Source organism: Felis catus, chromosome D4 (assembly GCF_018350175.1).
Source record: "Felis catus isolate Fca126 chromosome D4, F.catus_Fca126_mat1.0, whole genome shotgun sequence".
Taxonomy (NCBI): Eukaryota; Metazoa; Chordata; class Mammalia; order Carnivora; family Felidae; genus Felis; species Felis catus.
In genome coordinates this window covers 33,951,328-33,971,255 of record NC_058380.1, presented here as the reverse complement: position 1 = coordinate 33,971,255, position 19,928 = coordinate 33,951,328, and the positions used below count along the sequence as shown (strand labels likewise).

The 19,928-nt window shown below is 38.8% G+C and overlaps 1 protein-coding gene across 46 annotated transcripts in view; it reads left to right on the top strand.

Moving 5' to 3' along the window:
* Positions 1 to 19,928, top strand: part of PTPRD (protein tyrosine phosphatase receptor type D) — an 834,341-nt gene that overhangs the window by 758,672 nt on the left and 55,741 nt on the right. For all 46 annotated transcript variants that reach the window (XM_019815913.3, XM_045043800.1, XM_045043802.1 and 43 more), the window contains one exon: positions 10,206 to 10,381. In XM_019815913.3, the coding sequence (XP_019671472.2) occupies positions 10,206 to 10,381 (176 nt within the window). The remainder of the gene's footprint in view (positions 1 to 10,205; positions 10,382 to 19,928) is intronic.

Here is a 19,928-nt window from a genome sequence, read left to right as displayed (position 1 = left end):
CACTTACCCAATTTATTTGTACACTAATTTCAGAGAGTTCAAGGACACAAAAGCCCTTTGAAAGCCCATTTGTCAATCGAGAACCCTGACTTAGTGTGTTTAGTTCTGTTTGAGAACAGAATGAAAATGTGTAAGACCCTTCATGCTCTTCATAAAATTCTGAATATTGATTCTACATCTAGAGATCAATAGACACTGAGTAAAATTTATTAGATAAATATTAAATCTTGGACATTAAGAGATTCTGAAACAAACAAACAACAAAACAAACACTCCCACTTAAGCCAGAGGGTTTACTCCAAGTTGAATTATTGGCCTAGGCAGATTTAATTGATTTTTATCTATGAGAGAATTAGAAATGGCAAAGAGTAATCCACATCATTTCACATGCATTCTGTAACACTAGTACTTGTTAATCTGATAAGAGAAGCTTAGTGAAATATGAGTTTTATTTTTCTGGTTTTGAAGGAATATATTTAAAGTTTCAAAACCTAAGTATATGTATTCACTTCTCTTTAATGGCTACATTCTTGCAAGAGCCCATATGCTTCTCAATAACCTCTTTTCTAGTAAATCATCAATGGCCCTTCCTGGTTCTGAAGAGTTTGTGCCTTGATTTCCTCATCTGTGCAATAGGATTAATAGTAGTACCTGCATCCTAGAATGACTAGGAGAATTTAATGAATTAATACCTGTAAAGTTTTTAGGAGAGTGTCTGGCACAAATAAAACACCAAATAAATATTGGAAACTATTAAAATTATCATTGCTGTTATGAATTCTATTACTACTATTGAAATATCCTATAATTTATCCTCAGATGGTATTTCTTCTGTATGTGATCTATGGAAAAATTAATAATATCCAAATGAGAAAGCTGCATATATTTGGAGTACTCTGTGAAGCAAAATAAAATAAAATAAAATAAAATAAAATATATATATATATATATATATATATATATATACACACACATGATAAATGGAAACCAGACCCACAATAGCATTGCAAAATTCAAGAGGGGGAGAGTGTGTTCTCTTATTAAGTGGAAATCCAAAATAAATCAAACAGATAATGTAAGCGATTCAAAAAAATCCAACTGTAAATAATATACATGATGTTGCAATAACTTGATTATTTGTGAGATGGGCAATTTAGCACCTTTAAAATGAGAAAGTGACTCACGGGAAACCACTGCCCCTAAGATAAATCATGTTTCTTAAAAGTGAAGAGAAGAAACTAAGGATGTTCCCCTGTGGTGCTGATTCACCTTCTACCACCACACTAGGGCCTCACATTTAAGTAGTGTCTTAGCTTCTCTTCTGCAGTGTTCAGTGCCTGCAGATTCATTTCACACAGCTGTCAGCACATGATAACACATTCTCCCTTTCACATAATCCTCATACTGTGAGTTATGTTTTATTTTTATAGAATCATCTGATATTTTTTTCAGTAAGTAAAAACAAACCAAACAAAAACATAGGGAAATAAGTTAATACAATCTATCCAACATTTTTCAATAAAATGTTAATTATATTATAGTAAATATAAGTGTTCCATATGAAGCTCTGACACCAAAGAATTTATTTTCCCCAGTAACACATCCCTTTAATAGCTGCCATGTGCTATTTCCCACATCAATTCAATAAATATGATTCTTTTTCCTCCCTCTTGGTTCCTGTACCCTCTCATTCTCCCTCTCCCTCCCTCTCCCCCCTCACTCTACCTTCCTCTTTCCCATTTCCCCCTCTCCCCTGACCCTCAAACACTAATGACTAATTTGTGAGTATGTGTTTATTTGTTTTATTTTGCTCTTGAAGTTCTATTTGAATAAGTGAAAGAATTTTGGTAGACTATATGCTCCATCTAAGAAAAAAACAAAACAAACAAACAGAAAACTTGTCTAAATCTCATCCAACTGTTGGTTGAGTTTATTCTTCTCACCTTGCTCAGGACATCAATCATTGATTTAGCAATCAATGATTAACATTCCCAGTCCTTCACTTTTCAAGTTGATTGCTTACAAGCATGACAAAGCTTAATCCTTTTATTTCAGGGTAGTTTACTTTTGTTTTATTTTTTTAATAAAAGCATTTCTTTTTGAGGAGCAGGGCACAAATTTTCCTGGCCTAATTTGAATTAGAGAGCTGGATAGGAGTTAGCTTTTGGAAACTTGGAGCAGTTTTACAAGGTGCTTGAAGCTTGCCTAAAGACTAATTAGAGCTATTTAAATGGCATCTTTCTCCTGCATGTAGCCAAGCAAATGGTGTGGGAATCTGTTATTCCCCAGCTCCTCTCTCAGCCTGTACCTGTGATGTTTCTTATCTGGAAAAGAGAAAAAAAAAAAAAAACATTTTTAAGGGATGGCTGTTTGTGTTGATTTTCTTTACTCTGTTTCCAGGAAGCCAATCAAAGAATAAATCAAAAAGGTCCGTGAGTTTATTTTTATCTCCATTGTCTTTAGTTCAGTTATTGGGATTTCTTTTCATTTTTATTGTACACCTGTGAAGATTATGCTAATGAATCTACACTTCATTGCTCTGAGGCTACAGAGAAATTTACATCATCTGTGCTGTGGTTCTGTTGTTAAAATAAAGGTACAGGTTGTATATCGCTGGGAAGTCATAAAATAATTATTTTTGTCCTCTCCATTATTTTTTAATACAGAAAATGGAAAGGGGCCTTCCAGGTTTGGAATAACTTTTCATCAATAGAATATTAAAGAATGACTGGGCTTATTTAATTACTGTTTATTACATTCATCATAAGAATAACTAATATCCACTGGTATTTTGGAAGTTTCGAATGCATTGACTCATTAGATTCTCAAAGAGGTGTTGGGCAAAGACATAATGAAAATGCTGCTCATATTTTAGGATCTATGAGGAGGCTGGGGCTCTGTGTGTTTCCTACAGACAGAGCTCCTGTCGCCATATTCTGCCTTTGATTCAGACTACCTCACTGTTGAATAATAATAATTTAATCTTTATTAATAAAAGCTTAGTAGGCCAAAACTCTATAATTCTGTACTGGCCGAAGCTTTGCTTTATTTCAGGGAAAAGTGCTCCCTAACTAGAAACAAGTCCATTCTATCACAGGTACTGATAAGTTTCAATATATGTAGCTAACCTTGGGATGCATTCAGTGACAATTCAATCACCCACTTCCTTCTCTTTGGCCGCTCTCATAACCCAGCCTCTTCAGCAGTGCTGAGGAATAGAAAACCAAGGGGGAGAGGACATAGAATCTTGAGAGGATGGAAGCTCGCTTCACAAACTCTTTGAAAAGTATCCATTCCCCCATTAACTCATTGTAATGGTGAGCCCACAGAGCAAGATATGCTTCTAAAATAATCATCCTGTGCACCGTAGAAACATAGAGGGCAGCTTGCCAATGTGTGGTACCTCTGGGACACTGTGTCAGATAACACACTGTGCCTTTGCAAGAAGCACTTGGGTTTTTTCTGCTGTGTTAGAAAAATAATCCTTCATTTTGCTAGTTCTGATGTGGCTGTCGTGGCTGTCATGGTGCAAGTGAAGGGGAAAGAAGGCCTGTGTCATTTGGAATTAAATAAATTTACTAATAAATTATTATAGGATTTCATTTTTTTATTCTCTCTTCTCTAGTTTTCCAATGTCAGAAAACAAAGTTAATATTTTTTTTTTCTGCATTGTGGGTAAAACTGCAATCTAGGTCTTTATCATCAATTCATTCTTGTTAGGGAGTGTGTGTGTGTGTGTGTGTGTGTGTGTGTGTGTGTTGAACTGGAGGAGGGGACATTGTTTATAAGTAAAAAGTAGCTTTTGTACTCCATTAGATCTTAAGTACTTCTATCTTACAGCAAGGATTAAACTGGTTTACCAAAAAGCATTTTTCTTGACACAAACTTCACTAAGGATCTGTAGTAGTGAACAGAAGAAATAACAGTACCTGGATTTTGGGGCCCTGCTGTGAATCAGGACAGAGGCAACCACTCAGTGAAGGCCCATCCCCAGCTCTGTGGTAGGGCAGCAGTTGGTCCAATGGAACCAGGGATGGGATTCTGCCTTCCCTCTAATTCTGCCTCTCCCTCATTCTCACCTCCACAATCCAGGGACAGCTTCTTTCCATGAATAGACCGTCTACTAGTCTAGTCCCACTGCTCCCTCTTGTTTTTGAATTTGTTTTTCTTTTACCCCACTAGGTTCTAATCAAGATTTCAAGTATCAGTCACACCAAAAAAAATCTCATGTCAGCACATAAGAGATAGAAGCACTAGGAATCAGCTTGAAAGAGCGTCAGAGCATGTTCCTGCCTAATCTGAGAGACACAAAGCCTCTATCTTAAAATAACTTCACAGAGATTTCTGAATCCAAGAAGGTTAAGAATACCACAGAGAGACATCTTATTTTAGAATTCAAAAGGACTTGAGGGAATCAATTTGTCCAACATGTCTTGTTTAGCAGATAAGCAATCAGAGGTCTGGACAAGTTGAACAACCGCCCAAATGTCAAAGAGCAAACTACCAGCAGCCCTAGACAGGAGTCCTGGTTTCCTGGCCAATTTCTCTAACTTTTTAGCACGTGCTAAGTATTGTTTCAAGATTTGAAAAGGCACATGTGACTTTCCCTACAGTATGGAGTGATACAGAGGTATTCACATGGCCCTTATAGTTACTTCATTTTACATTTATAAAATAATCCATGTACTATTTTGGGTCCCGCTTTTTCACTTATCATCAGGACATAAAGCCTTATTATAAACTTTTACAATTATGAGCACCGTTCAACAAATCTCTTCAAATCAAATTATCTCCTGACCCGAAAAATTGAATGCAAAGCAAGTTGTTTGTTGTTGTTTAATAGACCCATATGCCCCAATTAGTCCTCCTCAAGTTAACAGGAAAAAAAAAAAAATTAACCCAGTCATGACAAAACAGCTCTGATAGTAAATTCTTTGGCAGTTCAACATGCTTTCAAGGTTTTAAAGCATTCTTCAGCATGAATTATTTATTCATCACGAATATTCTTTCAGAGTAGCTTCATCTTTCCAAGGATTTTTTCTCCTTATGTTTATATTCAAACACATGTGGGACCAGCATCATGAAGCCCTGTTCTATTAATCCTATGCTTAGATGAAGAAAAATGACATTGCCTTTGCATGTTGAATTCATGGTAAGTTTCCAAAGCTTTGCAAACAATTAAAAGAACAATGAAGCATGAAGTCAATGCCTAAACTTACTTTCCTTTCCACTGAAAGCTATAACCAGCAATTCCCAGCAAATGAAATGAGTGGCTAAAACTGGCCTAATTCTGTTTGAATAGCTATTTCTATGTCTTGCCGTGCATGAAGGACACAGAAGCACTGTTCTACCCATCATTCACCTCATCACAACCTCTTTTGGTCTCAAAGCCTTGAGTTTTATAACCTCAAGGTTTCTTTACCCCAAATGCAAAGCCCCGTATAAAGCATGTAAGTAATATGTGTATAAAACATAGAAAAATAGTCCCTTACCTAATGAAATACACTGTAACACAGGAAAGGGGCATATAGATATAATATGAACTTAAGATCTATCCTCAGTTTTTTCACTTACAAGATTAGAATGATAATTATTGGTGTTGGACCTGTTTACATGACAATTGGTAACTGGAGAGTACACATGAAATAATACATGGGAAATCATGAAAGTTACTTTTATAAAGGCAGTAAAGCCATGAATTCCTAGGAAACAAGTTTTCTTTTTTTTTAATTTTTTTTAATTTTTTCTTTTAACATTTATTTATTTTTGAGACAGAGAGAGACAGAGCATGAACGGGGGAGGGTCAGAGAGAGAGGGGGAGACACAGAATCTGAAACAGGCTCCAGGCTCTGAGCTGTCAGCACAGAGCCCGACGTGGGGCTCGAACTCACGGACCACGAGATCATGACCTGAGCTGAAGTCGGCTGCTTAACCGACTGAGCCACCCAGGTGCCCCGTAAACAACAAGTTTTCATCTAAGTTATAGTTACCTGAGAGACAGTTCTGCCAGCAGGTCCAGCCCTAGGGTTTTTGATTATGATGAGCTAAAGGCAGACATTTTTGTTATGTTTTCATTGTTTTAATCACACACACACACACACACACACACACACACACCACAAGTGCCATTATTACCTTACATTGGACAAAGGTCTTCTTGACTCCAGAAAATAAAAGCAATTAGCTAATTTATAGTAATTCTATATTCTTTTAGTATTACATGTTAAGTTAGATTTCCATCCATCATAGCCCCAGAGGAATTCAATTAATTCTCACACACTTCTTTTGGATTAGTAGTGCACTCTGATTAGTGTTGTATTAGCAGATGCAAAATCATTTTCTGGATAAAGCAGGGAATTGAAAATTAAATAAACAAATATGCAATACTTGGAGAAGGTCACCCCAATAAAGGGAAGGGATTTTGTAGATCCAGCCTTCCAGCAGAAACATCAAAATCAAGAGCTACTGAAGAAGCATTTCATGGTACCAAAACACTTGGAAAGGCTGCATGATGCTGTTTTTCAAAAAGTCTGTTGAAAAATCTTTATGTCACACTGAAAACAGAGATCTCATCTACTTGAAACACACTTCTGTTCAACTTTAGTTTCCAATCTGAGGTTAATATTTGTAAAAGGGCACGCCACCACCCTTTCTAAAATCTTTTCCCACTCATCTTTCTACATAGTGTGTTATTTGGATTATATGAAATACTGATACATTAGATCTTAGAGCTTCTGTAGAATAGTCTTCTCTCACATCCCCATCTTGTGAAGGATGTGTATAAGAAGACTTACCTGAAATGTCTTTTTGCCAGAGTATGTAAAGAGATTTGCTGGGAGGAAGAGGCATTTATTCCAGATACTACCTCCTTACAGGTAAGTTTCAAAATAGAAGAGGAGCCCCAGCATTATTTTCAAGATGTAAACTTTAGGCTAATAATTAGCTCTACTAGGTATTGAATTTTTCCTTTTAATTTTCTTTTCAAAATATCAAGTCCCCAATCCTGAAAGCGCTTGGTGATAAGTACAGATACCAGGTGCCTAGTATTTTTCAAGCAGATTTTGTTTGTGTTTTTGTCCCCAAGAAATACAAGCATTATTAAGTAGCAACCCACTCCTCCCTAAAAATAATAATCATAATTTATTATTCAAACTTAAGCAATATGTCAAAAAACAATTCATTACATAGTAAATGATTAAAATTTATATAAAAATATTGGGTGGGTCTGATTCTTTTCCTTTAGATGTGAGACTCATATCCATCTCCTCTCTCCTCTGACACACTGTTTGGATACAGTTGTTATCCTTGATACGGGGGAAATGGCACAGTGCCCAGCTGATGCGTTTTCAGAGTCATTAACCCAGGTTTCTTCTCTATTTTGAATATTCTTGGAAAAAACTTTTCTGTATATTGGAGACCTTTAGCCATAATCCTTTTTTATCAATTCTTTAATGTTGTCAACTGCTAAATTAAAATTTTGAAGGTGGGCTTTCCCTGTATTATAAAATAGATTCGTTGTTGGCTCAGAACCAAATTCTGTGGACATGAGGTTTTGCGTGCTTCCCAGTGGCAGTAACCTGAGGACTTTATTTAAACTGTCTTTTGAATCTTGGTGTCTGGAGGAATAGGATCTTTATCAACAAAGGACTGCCAGAACCCCAACTGCTTCTTGAGTAGCTGTAATAGATGAATAATGTTACAACCAGCCGTGCATTTCAGTTTTTACTCAGAAGGCTTTTCACTAATGCTGGTGGTATTCCATATCCATGTGTTCATCTCGGAGCCCAGTAGTTCCCATCTGACTTTCATTACTTTTTTGAGAGGATCAGTTTTGCAACTGGAATCAGAAAAGCAGTCAAAGTAATTGCAAGTGGCAATCAGTGAAATATAACAATTTTAGCTTGGGAACATACATTCCATTATAAAGAAAATTTTCTTTTTTCTTTTTTCTCATAGTTCCAGGACTCATATTTTCCCAGGGCAAGAAGGGGCCATATATAGGTTCTGGTGCTACCTCTCATATCAGGCCTGTATGATATGCCAGTACCCCTGTAAAGTGCTTGGTCTGCTCCAGGGATAGGCAATTGTTACCTCTCAAGGAAATCTATTCGCTTTTTGATTCTGAAAATTTGAAAATGCTTTACGATATTGGAGATGAAATTCATCTCTCTGTGGTTACATCCTTCAGAATTGAAAAACTTGGGTCTCAACAGAGTAAATCTACCCCTCTCTTCAGGTACTCACAGGCAGAGTCCTCATCCCCTACATTTTCCTCTGCCAAGTATAATATGCATGCCTTTCTCATATGGAACAGCTTTGATTTCCTTAATCGCTCTGGTCACTCTCATTGAAAGAAGCTCAGATTTGCCTGTATCCCTCTTAAAGGTGTGCTGAAGGAAAATTAGACTTCCAATCAGAATATCTGCATTAAATTCAAGCTCTGCTACTTATTAATGTCAGAACTTGGGCAAATTTCTTTTTGTCCCTTGAGATAGCAAGGGATTAATAAAAGAGACATGGTCTAGAGGTCAAAACAAACAATAAGCATGTCAACAAACAAGTATATAACTACAATGTGTAATAAGTAGTGTAAAGAGTTGTCAAGTGAGGGGTACCTTTGTGGCTCTGTTGGTTAAGTGTCCAACTTTGATATCAGCTCAGCTCAGGTCTCAATGTCATGGGTCCATGACATCAAGCCCCGAGTGGGCTCTACGCTGACAGGGCAGAGCCTGCTTGGGATTCACTCCATCTCTTTCTGCCCCTTCCTGTTCATGTGTGCTCTCTCTATCCCTCTTTGTCTCTCTCTCTCTCTCTCTCTCTCTCTCTCTCTCTCTCAAATAAATAAACTTAAAAAAAATGTAGTTAAGGGAGTTCTGAAGTCTGAGAGTATTAAGAGCAGGCTTTCTGAGAGGCGTGCTGAGCATTATACAATGGGAAGGAGACACCAAGTGTGTTCTAGGATTTGGGAAGGCAATAAGGTAGGAGAGTGATGTTTTCTAACAGCAGAGGTGGTCCAGTCTAGAGTTTAGAAGGGAAGGAATGGAATAAAATGGAATAAAATGTGTTTGGAAAAGTGCAGAGATGGGGTGCCTGGGTGGCTATGTCAGTTAAGCATCCCAACTCTTGATTTCAGCTCAGGTCATGATCTCAGGATTTGTGGGGTTGAGCCCTGCATCAGGCTGTGTGCTGACAGCACAGACCCTGCTTGGGATTCTGTCTCTCCCTCTCTCTCTCTGCCCCTCCCACACTTGCTCTTTCTCTCTGAAAATAAATAAATTTACTTTTTTAAAAAGAAAAACTGAGGAACTCTGTAGCCATTATTGAGAGTTTGGATTTTATTTGAAGTAAAAAGGGAAGCCATTGTTGGGTTTGAAGGAGAGAAATTACAGTGTCTGAAATATATTTGTAAAAACTGTTATGCTAGATGGAGAGCAGACTGCAAAGGACAAAAATAGACATGAGATAACCAAATAAGAGGCAATTGTCATAATCTAAGGAGAGATGCATGTGGTACATCAATTCTGTGAGATTCAATGAGAAGTAGTCTTCGCAGAGGTTAAGACAGACATAACAGACACACTGCCTAAAATTCATCCAGACTCCACCAATTTGAGAAAGCTCTTTAATCTCCATGCACCTCTGTTTTCTCCTTTGTGAAAGGAAGATCCTGATAGGACTTATTTCACAGAGTTGTTGAAAGGATTAAATGAGTTTACAAATGAGTTCCCTGTTAGCTAAATTTGTGAAGAATTTTTCACTGTTATGGCATGTTCCACTCTACACTGCATTTTCAGACTCAGGCATTATTTCATTTAGTTTTTGTCTGGCAATGTGGAATTGCATGAGTGAGAAATGTGACCAGATAATTGTTTAGCCTTCTTTGCATGCTATATTTTACTGATGCAGTGGAGAAAATAGACAGTGGGTGAGAGGAATAGCACCTTATGGACAATCAGTTGTATTTTTCTTTCCTTATTATCTACCTTGTCATATTACAAAGATCCAACACCTGGGCCACTGTATTTCTTTAATGGGATAGTCCCCATGGGACCTGTTTTTATCTTGCTTAAAACCCAAACTTGAATATATTGTGACTCCTCTAGCATAGTGTGGAGCAATAATGTAACATCGTCATTAGTCCAGATATCAGGCTATCTCCTCTCATGATAGGCTCATCTAGTGGAATAACACCTCTTGTTTTACAGGCATCCCCGGAAGTGACTATGTGAATGCCAACTATATAGATGGCTATAGGAAACAAAATGCTTATATTGCAACACAAGGATCTCTGCCTGAAACATTTGGGGACTTTTGGAGAATGATATGGGAGCAACGGAGTGCAACAGTTGTCATGATGACAAAACTAGAAGAACGATCCAGGGTAAGAATATCTACCTTCTCCCTCTCAAATCTTTCCTCAGGTAGTTTCTATGTAACATGGAATATTTCATTCTTTTTAGCATCTACCTTTCCTTAAGCTTTGACTTTCTAAGAGACACTAATAGTTAATGGGCATCAACAACTCTGATGAAATTATTCTTTAACACTGAGTCTTTCAAGAAGGAAAATCTCTCATGTTACAATGAGATTTTTAAAAAAGTAGTACTCAAAAAAGTAGATAAATTGGGGCTTCTGGGTGGCTCAGTCGGTTAAGCAACCGACTTTGGCTCAGGTCATGATCTCATGGTCTATCAGTTCAAGCCCCGCATCAGGCTCTGTGCTGACAGCCCAGAGCTTGGAGCCTGCTTCAGATTCTGTTTCCCTCTCTCTCTCTGCCCCTCTCCCGCTCATGCTCTGTCTCCCTCTCTCTCTCAAAAATAAATAAACATTAATTTTTTTTTAAAGTAGACAACTTGGTTAGAGAAAATAAATATTAGCTTGAACCTGTTTCTAAAACTCATATTAAACAAGAACACACAGACTTTGGGGGAGAATCCCACAAATATATACTTGCCCATGTTTTTAACTTTTTCTCTCTTATAATCTGCAGGGTAAGATCTGAAATTCTATAAAAGAGGCTCTTATGTAAATTGTTCAAATTAGCATAAATTAAGTTAGGGCCACCAGAAAAATGATGTGGGTTAATACACAGCTGAGAAAACACATAAATGTGTAGAGGGCATTTTGCTAGTTTAGCCTTCTCCAAAATGAATAGATTTTAATAACAGAGTCACTGTTAAGGTCTAAGAAAGGAGTTTTATTCATCATATGGGTCTAATATTATGGTGCATGGAACATTAGTTAAATGCTATTGATTTGCAAAACTAAAACATAATGGGTAAGCAGTATGCCATATTCCCAAGTGAATATGCAAATATTGTAGCCATCTGATGAAAATCAATCTTTAACCTTGAGAATTTAATGGAGTATCTAAAAAATCACTGAAGGCAGCACATCCTCTCCCTGAAGAGTAGGACATTGAATTTGAAACCACTGGTGAGAGATCTCTTTTACTGTGGTCACAGTAGCCTCAAAAGGATATTTAGAAGGAAGCCAAAGCCCAACTCCCCATTTGTTGTGTGATAGTTGAGGTTTTTTTAAATGGTCTTCTAAGCTTGGTACATGGCAGTTTCTTAGCCCAGGTATGTATATGAAGGAAGAGTTGAAGGCTGCACAAAAGATTTATAAAGGAAAAGCTCAGACTTAGGGAAATATAAAAAGTCCCAGCCATTACTTTAAAGGTGGGAAATAAATAATATGGTACACAACTGGTTTAGCAAACCCATAAAGCAATTACACTTTTCATATAGAAATACTGAAATATTGTCCCAAAGGAGTTTAGATGAAAACTGTTTTGAATGTGAAGACAAATATCTTTGTCATTCTTTATGTGACAACTCCATTCAAAAGATGTAAATGGATCCATTATTGATTTGTACTCAGGGTAACCCCTGTATAGCAAGCCCCACCCCAATGTTTCTTGGATAGAACTCATCATAACTACAACAATGTCTAACACATATTAGGCGCATCTATAGTTCACAGTAATCCTGTGAGATAAACACTACTATGATCTCCACTTTACACAGGAATAAACTAAGCCTAGAACATTCCAGAAGGTCACTCAAGGTCATTCAGCTACCAAGGTCAGAGTGAGGATTTGAAGACAGACAGTCTGGCTCCAGAACACATGTGCTTAACCATCAAGTCATATTGCCTGTTAACACTTCTATGAAGCTGAGACAGCTGAACTATTATATTACAGCATGCATGTAAATCCAACCTACCCAGACTGCTTTGCCTGGAGATACCGGCTGGTAACAAGCAATCATTTGCAAAAGCTGTTTTCAGTAAAACACACATTTTATCTTGACACTGCAGGCCTTCATTAAACCGTGCACAGAAACTTGTTTTGAAATAACCAAATGAAATTCTGCCCCTTTTCTCCCTAATTGCTTCTAATAATAAAGTTAGTTCTAACTGGCCCCACTGCCACTGCAGCATCTGATGGTAATGAGCAGTTCTTGGCGGAAGGCATTGTGACTTAAATACCTACAGTTTATCTTTATGTTGCAGGCTACTTTTTTTTTCCCCACCTCAGACAGAGGAACTTATTTTGAAGTTACTAAATGAACCTCTGTTTGCTCCCTTCATTAATTACTCTTTGCTCTTGCAAGTTAGCTTTCTCCTTTGTTAAATGGCCTAAGGAGGCCAATTAAAATACTGTCTTGTGATTTTTATTCAGTGGTGGTTCAGTCTGTACCCAAACTTGTGGTGACCTGCATAAGCCAATATTGAAGAGTCTCAACATCATCAATCTGACCATACAAATGAGCCCTGACCTACAGGGCCCAAGAGCCCTTTGTCCCCCAGTCTAGAATACTTGAGAATAAATGACCAAATGCAGCTGAGAGATCTAACAGGGCACCAGTCCCCCAAATTATTTCCCCTGCTCTCCCATCTTCTCCCCTCACATCCTCCCAGTTCACTTTTTTCCTATCCAGTTGCTCTTTCACCTAAAGTCTAGGCAGAAAGGAGAAGGCATTCCTGGATTCACAAATAAGAACTTGTATTGAGTTTCTCTTTCAAGACGTTATAGAGGTTAATTGTTGCTGAAATATATAGCTTTATACTTTAGGAACTCTGTGGGTTATGTGGGCTGATCTGGGGATTCAGTGAATTCTCAATTCCCTGTAGTCAACTTCAAAGCAGACATTTGAACTAGTCTGGCTTTATTTAGGAACTGCCTGTAGTCTCCCTCATAAAGGGAGGTGGTCCAGGTGGTTGAAACAAATCACTTCTCCAAGAGCAGATGCCTGAAATTTCATTATTTTGAATAAGGCTCGTGTTCTTGAAATAACATTCACCCCTTTGGTATATGGAAAGTATGTGTGTATAAACACTTCTGTGTACTGTAGAATACGTGTATGCAGGAAAACATGTTAACTGGCAGTTTGGGATGGGGGAGAGAGAAGAAAAGGAAAGGGAAGAGAGGATAGATGGTATTTCATAATAGTGCCTGAGGATGCCACTATCAGAGAGAAGGGAATTATACAACACAGTCCCAAGTAGAGGTGCCTTGCAGTCAAATGTCTGGGTTTAGCTCCCAGATGTAGTGCTTACTAGGTATGTGACAATGCACACATTACTAGGACCCCTGAAAGTTTCATTTCTCCTTTTTATATTACAGAGAAGGATTATTGTAGGTATTGACCAAGATAAGGACTATGACAAGGTGTCTCAGTGAGTCTCAGGTGTTAGTGTTTGGTTGAGACAGAGAGCTGGCTATTGTTGAAAGTGCTGCTATAAATATCGGGGTACAAGTGCCCCTATGCATCAGCACTCCTGTATCCCTTGGGTAAATTCCTAGCAGTGCTATTGCTGGGTCATAGGGTAGATCTATTTTTAATTTTTTGAGGAACCTCCACACTGTTTTCCAGAGTGGCTGCACCAGTTTGCATTCCCACCAACAGTGCAAGAGAGTTCCCATTTCTCCACATCCTCTCCAGCATCTATAGTCTCCTGATTTGTTCATTTTAGCCACTCTGAGTGGCGTGAGGTGGTATCTCAGTGTGGTTTTGATTTGTATTTTCCTGATGAGGAGCGACGTTGAGCATCTTTTCATGTGCCTGTTGGCCATCTGGATGTCTTCTTTAGAGAAGTGTCTATTCATGTTTTGTTCCCATTTCTTCACTGGATTATTTGTTTTTCAGGTGTGGAGTTTGGTGAGTTCTTTACAGATTTTGGATACGAGCCCTTTGTCTGATATGTCATTTCCAAATATCTTTTCCCATTCCGTTGGAGCCTAAATGTCCATTAACTGATGAATGGATAAAGAAATTGTGGTTTATATACACAATGGAATACTACTTGGCAATGAGAAAGAATGAAATATGGCCTTTTGTAGCAATGTGGATGGAACTGGAGAGTGTTATCCTAAGTGAAATAAGCCATACAGAGGAAGACAGATGCCATATGTTTTCACTCTTATGTGGATCCTGAGAAACTTAACAAGAGACCCTGGGGGAGGGGAAGAAAAAAAAAAGTTAGAGAGGGAGAGAGCCAAACAGTAAGAGACTCTTAAAAACTGAGAATAAACTGAGGGTTGATGGGGGGGGGGGGGTGAGACATTGAGGAGGGCACCTGTTGGGATGAGCACTGGGTGTTGTATGGAAACCAATTTGCCAATAAACATCATATTAAAGAGAGAGAGAGAGAGAGAGAGAGAGAACTGGGAGTCTATACCAAAACAACCTCAGTGTCTCCTAAAGCCACTCCCAAATAATTCAATTTTTGTTCCCAAATGCAATGAGTTTGTTCCTCTGTGGCTGGCAATGAATCCTGACCAGCCTCATAGAGTCAGTCACTGCTCATGATGAATTCTGCCCACCGTTCCCAGTGGGAACCCATGTAGTGTGGTCAAGCATAGCTCAGAACATGGGAGTCTTTTGCAGTTGCTTTTCTCAGAACAGAATCTCCAGAATGGAAACCCTGTTGGAGGGAACTTTGTTAATCAGTCTGCACATGGACCACAAGGACATTCTGGCTGTGACTTCCATTGTGGCCATATCTTGAAGCAATACAATATGAAAATAATACTATCTACATGAGTCACATGCAGTAATAATTGTCACTAAAGATAATAGATTCTTGATACCACATTTCCTTTTGATTCAGTTTTGCATTACCCCTCCCCATTCTTATTTGTTTGAAGATGCCAGGGAATTCTTCCCTTAGCACCTGTCTCCTGTGTTTTCTAGCTTAGTGCTTTGCCTTGTCACTCAGGCCTGTGGATGGTAAAGCAGCAGCTTCTAACCTTTGCCAAGTTCGAATAGCTCACTCACACAAAAGGCCCCTGGGTTCATTAGCATTTGTTAGAAGTTTCAGTGGCCTTTTGTTAGAGAACTGACCATTCTTAGCATTTCATTGGCTAAAGAAGCCCTTCCAAGTGTGAGGTATGACTTAGAACTTAAACTGGTCTTTTGGAAACCTAAGTTCTTTGATTTTCAGATGTAGTTCCTCCCCCTGAAATGTGGCTTTGCAATAATCCTAAACTTCACTGAGAAGACTGCATAGTGTATGCATATACACTATGTGTATGCATTCGTTTGTATATATAAAGAAAGGAAACAAAATATAAGACTAAAAACTAGAGATTTTGAAAGTAAAGTACAATTGCTGCCTGAAAACACGCAGATCAGTTAAAGCCTTGTAGAATGTGCTGTGTGACATGAGATACTGTTAGTGGGTCTTTTTTTACAATTTCCATCTTTTTTTTTTGCCAAATCCTCTCAAGTTCTGCATAGTTCACTGATTCTGCATAGAGTCATTCTCTCGTGCCCTAGAATGTGGTCTCTAATTGTTTCCATGTTTCATAACATGCCAGTAAGCACATGAATTGGTTTGGGCAACCACATGGAGGGAAGAAAAAGTTTGGAAAAAATGAAGCACTGGTAGGAAAGTAAAATGTATACAGCTGGGGTTTCCACTCCAAGGGTGTTATTTGTGGGCAACTAGGACACATGGTTGGCAGCCTTGCTTGAACCCCTGGAGTCTCCAAGGTAGGATTTGCCAAGGTGATTCCTGGCCCAGGAGCCTCTGTTATTTAGTGGTGATTGTCCTTCCCCACCCCCCCCCACCCCTTCATCTATTTGCCTTTGGCTGTTTCTCTTGTACTTTGTTTCACTTCCTGAGGAAAGCAAGATGGAGGGAATGTGTAAGCCTCATGCTTAACAAATTCTTGAGCAGCTTTGATTAGTGTTACAAGTTGAAAGAGGTTAACCAAGGTTAAGGGATATGTGGCTTTCTCTTGTCCTCACCAGTCTTCCCTTATCACTGCTCCTGTTTGATGCTCTGTTGTCTTACAAGGTTTATGGTGGGAGTTGAATCACTTAAAGTGCTATTATTGTAATGGTACCTAGTGCTATAAATGTTGAGGATTAGGAGTGAAATTTTGACCCTCCACAAAGGGGACATGATTTGAACTGGGCCACACTGATTAGTAGTATAGGCATATAGTTAGAAGTGAAGAAGTCTACTTTGTTTTCCAGACTAACTAAATCCCATCTTCTGTCCCCAAATAGAAAATCATGCATCCAAATCAATGATATCCATTGCTGGAGCAAATCAAATGTTTTGTGCATCAGGATTTTAGTTTATCTTAGGCCATAGCATGGGAAGTTCCCTGCTCCACTAAAATTTGTTGTTTGTGGTCATGAATGGAGGTGATACTATCCAGGCCTAAAGGGTGGGCTGGTTTTAAGTATATTGTGTTACTAGTTTAGGCAAGTACATAGACTTGACATGTGACAGGTGGAACACTTCTTTTTTTAATTTTTTTAACGTTTATTTATTTTTGAGAGACAGAGACAGAGTGGGAGTGGGAGAGGGGCAGAGAGAGAGAGAGCAGGCTTCAGGCTCTGAGCTGTCAGCACAGAGCCCTACGCAGGGCTCAAACTCATGAACCATGAGATCATGACCTGAGCCCAAATCGGCCACTTAACTGACTGAGTCACCCAGGTGCCCCTACATGTGGAGCACTTCTGACTTAATGATCAGTCCCTCCACCTCTGAAGTCCTCCCCGGCCCTTGAATATCACCTTAATACACTTCCCCAACAGAGACTGAAGGTAAGATAGAGACATGTTCATGTTTGGTTCTGTAGCCAAGAGGGGCAATTCTGGGCAAAAAAGGAGATTCTGATAAAATATTTTCTTGTTTTCCTATAAAACAAATCTTGAGATTCTTTTCAGATTGTGAGGTCCTTTTGGGTTAGAAGTTGGCAGAATCCCGTTGAAGATTATAAATGGCAGTGTTACTGTTTTCATTGCCGTTATCGGTTTTGGAAGGCCGGGGCTTGGCCAGCAGCAGACTAATTCTTGGCCCCTCTGGTTTGTCAAGGTTCGGTAAGTTTAATGGAGAGCAAATGCTTTCCAAATGCCAGGTCTGTGTCTTTTTCCAAACAGAACTGGAAGCGCCGAAGGCCTTGAACATTTAATTTCTCAAACTGCAGCTGAAAGCGCTGCCTATCTAGGGCAACAGAAACTGTTTTTCCTTAAGCAACTGTAGAAACGGCAGCACAAACATTGCCTTTGGAGTCTGTGTGATATATGGGATTGTTTTTGAAAAGTGGTGGATACTTAATGTAAATAGGACACTGGCAACAAAAAGAATGATGCTCACATTGGCAACCTAAAGGATGTTTGGGTCCTTATCTAGCAAGTTCCACACTCTTGGTTTTCTCTTGTCAACAGACACAATGTCAGATAAAAGACAAAGAATCCACCAATTTCTTACCATTTGTTAGCTTCTTGGATTTTCTGCCTTCTTTCCCCACCCCCATCTCCTCTGTTCAGAATGGCAGCCTACCCATTCTAACTCAAAACAAACATTCCTGTGAAAGTGAATTAGAGGCATCATGGCCTAGGAAAGAGCTGGAGGGGGGGGTGTGACGGAGAGCAGGGGATGCAATTTTTCTCTTGGTGACTTTGTGCAAGGTCCCTCTCCTTCTCCACATTCATGTTTACAGCACTCTCAGGCTGGATGAGGTCATTTCTAAAATTTTAAGAAGTGTGGATTAATCGTGTGTTCAGGCAAAGCTGAGGTTCAGTTGGTATGCACCAGTATAATTGTACTGGCTGGTAAAATGCTAAAAGGTATTGATACTACTGGGATACAGAAATTACCTTTTCACTGAAACTTTAAGTCCCCTAATTATATTTCTCAATGGCAGAGACACAGGAGTGTTGCCGGGCCACAGGCAGCCACTGAGCAGATGCAGGCAGACGCAGAAGTGACAGTAGGGCTATGTAGAGCACCTAACTGCTGCCAGGTGTGATTGGGGCTGAGGTGCAAACTCTAAGGGCCACATGTGTAGGAAGAACTGACATCCAAGTGCTACCTTGCCATAACAAGGGGATGCTTCACAAAGTTTTCCTCTGGTTACAACAAAGTGCCAGAAACTTAAGATATAATGACTGTCAGTTTAATGGGGAAGTCATTAGAATAGTTTAGTGCAGCTCCCCTTATGAACTTCTGGGAGACCCTGGAAGACATTGTCTTCGTCTGTTCAGGCTGCTGTAGCAGAATGGTGTAAACTCGGTGGCTTATAAACAACAGAAGTCTACTTCTCACAGTTCTGGAAGCTGGGAAGTATAAGATCAAGAAGACGGTAGATTTGAGATCTAGTGAGGCTCTGCTTCCAGGTTCACAACAAACTGTCTTCCTGTTGTACCCCCACATGGTGGAAGGAGTCAGGGAGCTCTCAGGAGTGTCTGTTATAAAGCATGAAGCCTATTCATGAGGGCTCCACTCTAGACCCAATCACTTCCCAAAAGTCCCAGCTCCTCATACCATCCCACTGGGATTAAGTTTCTACCTGTGAATTTTTGGGGGAACAAAATATTTAGACTACAGAACACATCAAACAAAAGGAAATGTCAATTTTTTGAATTAATACATGGTTTGGAAAGTCTTTGAATGGTTCAGTGATCTGATAAGCAGTTTTACAGTGAATAATTTGGTTCATTTAGAGAATAATATTTTTCAACTTTCTGGTTGAAGTTTTTCACTGCACTGGTAGTCAAATGCTTTAATATTACTCTCATTTCGGATATTCTGTTGCCTTTGATCTCCACTAAATAGTGGTCAGAAAAGAGAAAATGAAAAGGGGAAATATACAAACCAGACTACCGTTTTGCCACTCGAAAATAGATATGGCCAAATGTTAATTGAGTGAAGAGAATGACATTATCACTCAAAGAGAATAGAATCACTGAGATGATCACTGTACTTATTTTGGAAAGTCAAGTATTGAAGCTGGTCTTTAAAACTGTTAAGAGGGGCGCCTGGGTGGCTCAGTCGGTTAATCGTCCGACTTCAGCTCAGGTCACGATCTCGCAGTCCGTGAATTCCAGCCCCGCGTTGGGCTCTGGGCTGATGGCTCAGAGCCTGGAGCCTGCTTCTGATTCTGTGTCTCCCTCTCTCTCTCTGCCCCTCCCCTGTTCATGCTCTGTCTCTCTCTGTCTCAAAAAAAAATAAATGTTAAAAAAATAAAAAATAAAATAAAACTGTTAAGAGACATATTATAACCTATGGAAATAAACAGTTCAGCATATAATTTATCCACCCACTAAAATATATCCTAAAAATTATCTGAAACTTCCTTTTATTACATTGTCCCTTATTAAATGTGTATTAATGAGTGTATATTGACATTTCTTCATTCCCAATACCAAATTTGATTTGTATTATCTAATGTCAGCATACTATCTATCCACTCCTTATAGAAGGTTCCTCTGCCCAAACATAGTAGATACTAACTTTTAGTTACTTTCAGCAAAAGTTATGCTTTCTTGTGTATCATTTATTGTCTATTCTAAGTCCTTTTTTGGCTAAAAAATCATGTCATAGGCAGGCTTTTCAAAATACCATATAGCAAGTGGATTTTGCATCGGTGGGATGCTGGGACCCTTTGGAGTTATTGGTTT